General features: G+C 53.6%; 1 protein-coding gene and 1 long non-coding RNA gene across 2 annotated transcripts in view; one reads left to right on the forward strand and one right to left on the reverse strand.

Annotated features, from left to right (window-relative positions):
• Positions 1–496: 496 nt before the first annotated feature.
• On the reverse strand, positions 497–1,631 carry LOC121202340 (uncharacterized). The gene is made up of 2 exons (XR_005897876.2): positions 1,208–1,631; positions 497–1,035 (listed from the first exon to the last, which is right to left on the reverse strand). It is a non-coding gene; the product is annotated as an uncharacterized LOC121202340 (long non-coding RNA).
• A 355-nt stretch (positions 1,632–1,986) lies between these two features.
• Positions 1,987–5,732, forward strand: part of rapgef3 (Rap guanine nucleotide exchange factor (GEF) 3) — an 11,563-nt gene continuing 7,817 nt past the window's right edge. Inside the window, exons 1-2 of the mRNA XM_029155787.3 lie at positions 1,987–2,212; positions 4,092–4,136. Of these exons, the coding sequence (XP_029011620.1) occupies positions 2,129–2,212; positions 4,092–4,136 (129 nt within the window). The 5' untranslated portion in view covers positions 1,987–2,128. The remainder of the gene's footprint in view (positions 2,213–4,091; positions 4,137–5,732) is intronic.

The following is a 5,732-nucleotide window of genomic DNA, read 5'->3' on the forward strand; positions in this document are numbered from 1 at the left end:
TGTGATGCAGGAAATCCCACTCCCATTCCCAGGAGATGGGAATAGAAACACAGATAAGTAGAGTAGAATAGAGAACGAGACACAAAGTGCATAATCATCATAATCTTCCATCTCTAAAACAGTGACACTAGTGTAGGCTGTACTTGCACAGTGTCTTTTTGTGTCTTGTATACAGACAGCAATGTTATTAAACATTTTTCAAATTCTCCAATAGATTTTTATCTCACATTTTAGCGCAATGTCAATGACATTGTTGTGAAAGCGCTTCGGCCGATCAACATTGCAGTACACGCGGGTCCCCAGTAGGGGGCGGCATTTTGCTTTTAGCAGGACAACGGCAGCATTTTGTGTTTACCGGGACAACGTGTGGGGCCTTGTGTAATGCAAAGTGACCTGGGACGTGTGTCACCAAGGAGCTGAGCGCGCTGGAAGCCGACGTGTATTGTCTCAGCTGTGCAGTGACACAGCATCTGAACAAGGTCACCAAACAATGCAGCAGTGTTAATGAGCTTCTCCTTTAATCCCGCGGCCACAAAGCTTTTAACATCATTCAATATTCCGGCTTTATTCACACATCAACCTTCAGATTATCCCCATATGGTTCAGGCTAAACTTCTACAAAGCAGTTTGTTTTCTTCTTCACCTTCATGACAGTCACTCCGATGTCGTAATGTTCTCTTCCTTATCGGCTAATTGACCGTGTTTATGCCTAAAAGAAGCAAAACTAGATTCCTACATTCCAACCGCGGTTGATCGCAGGGTCACACGGTTCTGTCTGTTTGATTGGTTTGTTATAACTCCGGCCTGTGGGATGACTGTGACGGGATCCTCGTGAATCCACGCGGGGTGAAGTTGTTGTTGTTGTGGTTCAAAGGCTGCGGTGGATGCGTTGCATCGGCCTCGAACGCGAGGTGAGGTGTTCAGATTGTGGCGGCGTCGTCGCGTCCCAGCAGCTGCAGGACGGAGCAAACAGAGACGCCCTCTGGATGCTGGAGCTCTCTGGTTGAGGCGCTGAGGTCAGTGCAGGAAGGCGGCCTGCTCCCAAACAATAGCTGGGGTTTAAACAAGTCTTATGTAACGCTTCACACAGGACACAGTGGACCACGATTCAGCTACAACTTAAACAGAGGCGCCACTTCTCTGCTTTGACTCATGGATGTTAAAGGAACTCATTTTACCCTGTTTGTCCGTGCAGATATCGCCTCACCTCTATGGAGAACTTGGTCACGTCCATCTGTTCTCCTTCAAGACGCTCCGCTGAGAACGGGGAAGTAAGTCAAGTAAACAAATGATTGCACCTGTTTTACAAATGCAACAAACGGCCCCAAACGGCCCTTGGTAAAGTTTATCTGCGTCGGTGCAGACGGACGCGGTGCAGGCCTGATAAGTGTGTGTGCTGAGTTCTGCGGCTCTGACCCGCTGCACTGAACAAACCAGACCAGAATCTGCCGGCGCGGACGCCCCTGACCCGGGCTTGGCTCAAGGGCACTTAGTGGTCTGAGGTGCAAGGCCGAGCCCAACTGAGGTTGCCAGTTGTGTGTCACGGAGTTAACCCAAGCAGAACCACGTAGATGAGTAACAACTACAGTGACGACATGTTTTTAAAATGCTGAGCTGTGTTGTGCTCATTCTGACAATATGTCACTTCACCGAACTTCAGCGCCAACTGTGAAAAAGGCCGGTCACTCATTTATTTGGACCGTCTGAACGTTTCTGCGAGGAAAGACTACCTGCGCGTCTGTGTCGGGCTCGAGCCTATTCATTAGCGTCTCCAACCAAGGGAGGAGGTCTCCCTAATGACCGCGCGCACTTCCTTGCCAAAAACAAAAAACACGCACGCACCCACGCGAGCGCGCGCAGCGCACCGGAGTGCGCCTGTGCCGAGGGATGGCCGAACGTTACACAGCCCGTCACCCCTCATGACGCTGGCACGTCTGCCGGACCGGCACGCGGAAACCTGCGCGGAGGAAGGGACCGAGCCAGCGGGACGGAATAATGCGCTCTCGGCCCGGGAGCGACGCAGCGATCCCGCGGCGCCGTGGATAATGCGCGGAGGTGCCGAGCCCGTGGGCACGTCGTCCGTCTGACCGGGGAAAGTTGCTCGTCGGCCGTTCCGATCTGAGACAAGATGCATCTGTTCCGGAGTCACAACTACCAAGTGTTCCCGGACCGCTACTCGGGGGAGACCCCGGCCATTCGGGGCATCAGCTGGGTATGACGCTGCCACACCACGCGTCTGCGTGAAACACGCAGTATTCGGCCGGCATTAACCTCGTGCATCTGTTCTCTGGCGTTTTCATGGAGCGCGACACTGTAGAAACCAGTTTAGTGTCACGTGCCTTAGCCTCTAAAAGACTAATTTGATTGTGATTTGATTTAATTGCCGTGAAGGCGTCCGGAGCGCGCGACGGCTTAATAACCTAAAAGCCCGGAGTTGCTGTTAGAGACAGGAGGACATTCCACGGTCGGAACGTGTGTGTCATGGGTGAGGTGCACCTCGTGTACTGTACGCACCCCCAGCCCCCCCCCCCCCCCCCTCACCCACCACCCACCCCCCAAACGTTCGTTCGTGGGGAATGTTTCCATCTGCGCGATGAAGGAGATTCCTCCATTGTTTAAGCGGCCTGGGTGTGGGGGCACAGGAAGGTAACGAAAGCCGACGTCTTTATTACAACCTCGGGTTATAAATAGAGTATTGTTCATTGTTCACCTTCGTCAAAACACCCCCGTCCCATTCGCTAAAGAGGAGGGGGTTGTTTCCAGGTCACAGGAAGACCCCGGCGGCTCGGACCTGGCTCTGAAGCCTCCTTTTGGGTCCGGGCCCGGTAGAATCCACGTCCCGAACCTGCTGCTCGGTGTCAGGGCGACGCGTAACGCTTGGAATCATTAAATGACACCTGGCGGCCACGGCTTAATGATCACTGACTGGGACGCAGTCAGGAGACCAGTTCAGCTCGTTATGAGCCGCACCAGTCTGTTTGTTCAGGGCTGAGTTAAATATACCGGCGAAGCGGCGCTTGACCTGCGTTTGGACGCAGCCGGCGTGAAGGTTCGGCCACAGTCGTTTTCAAGCAGGTTTAGAACAGGTTTAGGTCTCCAGTTGTGCAGATGTTGTGCAGTGATGATGTTATTATGGACGAGATTTGTTTTATAACTATATATAAGTAAATATATATTTATAACTATGACTATTAACTGGTGCTGCTGAAGCGCTGAGCTCAGTCAGGGCTTTCTGTTCATTGTCTGATACCAACACTGGGCCCAATTAAAGTGGATCTGGGCTGATTTCTACAGTCAGAGCAAAGCGGGCTCCCGTCGCTGCCATCATTAGGAGATGCTACAGCATTGTTCCTCCTGGCCTCGCACCAGTGCCAAGACATGGAGCCAAAAGCGGACTGGAGCGCTCCCCGGCCTCCTCGGCGCGAGCGAGGACGCCGGGTTTTCAGGAGACGCTTCGTGGACGCGTGTCGGCGACGCGGGCGCTGATCCATACGTTTGGCTGCCGCCTCCTCCGCATACTTCACATTTCTCCATTCGCCGCTCGTATCACAGCGATTGGGTGTGTTGTTTGCTCCTGAGCCCCGGAGAGATATGCGATCTTAACAGTTGCTTTTTAAAAAAAAAAAAAAAAAAAAGGCCCTTCGTACGTCAGCGTATTATATTCGCTCGGAGCCGCTGCCTCGGGAATTAAAGCACACAGTGGGACCATAAACACATAAAACCCCCGCGACAAAGAGGAAGCTCGGCCCAAGAACGGGCACGGCCTCCTCCCAGTGCATGTTGTTGGAAGTAAATACGGCTCCGCTCAAACCCACCTTCGGATGCGAGCTGCTTTTGAGCCTCTGAGTCTGAGCTCCTGACGCCTCGCGCCAACGGGCCGGTTCTCCCTCGCTGGTGTCTGCGTTTGTGCCTCCCACGTGGCCACACGGACCCGACGCCCACCCACGCCAGCGGGAGGCGGCGGCAGCAGCTTGAGAGAATGCGCCGAGGAAAGGAAAAAAGTTCTCCTGTAGCAGGGTTCTGATCGGCCCAAACAGCTGCTTTCTGATCTGTTGTACATGTAGTAACTCCTCTCTGTCTGTCTTTGTCAGACTCCTTTGCCAGAGGCCCTGGATTCAAAGGACACTATGAAGCAGGTGTGTATGAGGTATCATTATGTTTAATCAGCCCATCGCAGGTCGAGCTGTCATCATCATTAACCCGCTTCACTTTGACTTCTACCCTCAGCCGTCGAGCCGCTGAGCCCGTCCTTCTCTGTGCATTACTACTCAAGCGAGTCTTTAAAAATACAAAACACATTCCTACGGGGGCGAGGAGTCCAAAGGCCACTTCAGAGCCCACTTAATTGAGCCTCCCTGCCTGCGTGGGCCTCGCCTCACCCGTCCCGGGCCCCTCACGCCGCTCTATCTCAGCTTCTTCACCGGGGTCTTTAAAACACTGATAACCCCCCCCCCCCCTCGCAGACAGGGGGAGGGGGGGGGGCTCTCAACCCCACGGAGCCTGTCCTCCTGCAGCTCCGTGCGGTCGCCCTGTTAAAGCCCTGTCCCTCGAAAATAAAAGCCGACGAGCGTCACGCATTCCGGTTCGGACCGTGCCGTTTTTCTTTTTTCGGGATAAACACAGTGGCACATTCCAGGCAGCCGCCGCACGGCGCTGTAAAGTGGTTGTGTAAAACCTCGCTTCACTCCCCTTTGGCGTTGGCGCGCACACGGGCTGGAGGCGGCGCACGCTGTGGTTTTGCATCGCGCCTCGGAGCTGCAGTGTCTCCTTCACCGTTCGACTGAATCAAAACAATGCAGACGCTTCCAGGTTGTTCTCACACCTGTCGATCATCCACCTGAACCGCAGCGTTAGCATTAGCGTTAGCGCCCCAGCAGTGTGTGCGTGTGACACACTCAGGCGCACCTGAGGGCAAAGTGTTTGCTCTGTAATTTGACTCATCTGGAAAAGTTAGCGGCGGCGCGGCGTTTCCTAGATAACGCCGGGTGACCTACATGGTGGACAGCAAACACGCATCGCAGCCAGCGCCGGCGCTGCTGACGTGATCAGACGCAGTACACGAGGGTTTTCCATGTTGTTCTTATGAGGCCTAGATTAGTTAATGGAAACCTTCCCCCTCAAAGGCTACTTTTCAGCGTTGACATGCCTGAGAACGTGACTTTCTGGGAGTCCCACGAGGGAACTGGGCCCATGGGAATACTGCTGACCTCTGACCTCTAGACAGCGTAGCTCCAGTGGGGCACAGAAGGCGCCTTGGGCGCATTCATTCTGTGGATGGCAGCTCTGGGATCAGGCCAGTGTGGGGATGATGGGACGTTGTACTGTACTAGTCTGCTATGGCTGTACAGTACAATTATCAGGCCTGTGTGAAGCTGTGCTGGAGGAACAGCCATGTGTGACGGCTCCCGATGCAGGTGAAGGAGCAGCCGCTGCGGAAAGTCTAGTTCTACTGTATGCGTCGCAGGGAAATGCATGTACAGACCACCACCTTCCACAAACAACAATGGCCGATAGTAAATCTGAAGAACAAACAGCCGAGCGTCTGAGTCACTCGTGAAATCACAAGACAGGGAGCAGTAGGCGCTCGAGAGCGGAGTCGGCAGAGAGCAGCACACTGTCCACGTTGGCCAGTCAAGTAAAGGCTGGAGTTGCAGTTTGGTTTTTTATAAGGACAACAAAAGAATAAAGCGTGAAAAGGTCTGAAATAAGATGCTGCAACAAACAAAGCACAC

This window comes from Betta splendens, chromosome 7 (genome assembly GCF_900634795.4).
Source record: "Betta splendens chromosome 7, fBetSpl5.4, whole genome shotgun sequence".
NCBI classification, from domain to species: Eukaryota; Metazoa; Chordata; class Actinopteri; order Anabantiformes; family Osphronemidae; genus Betta; species Betta splendens.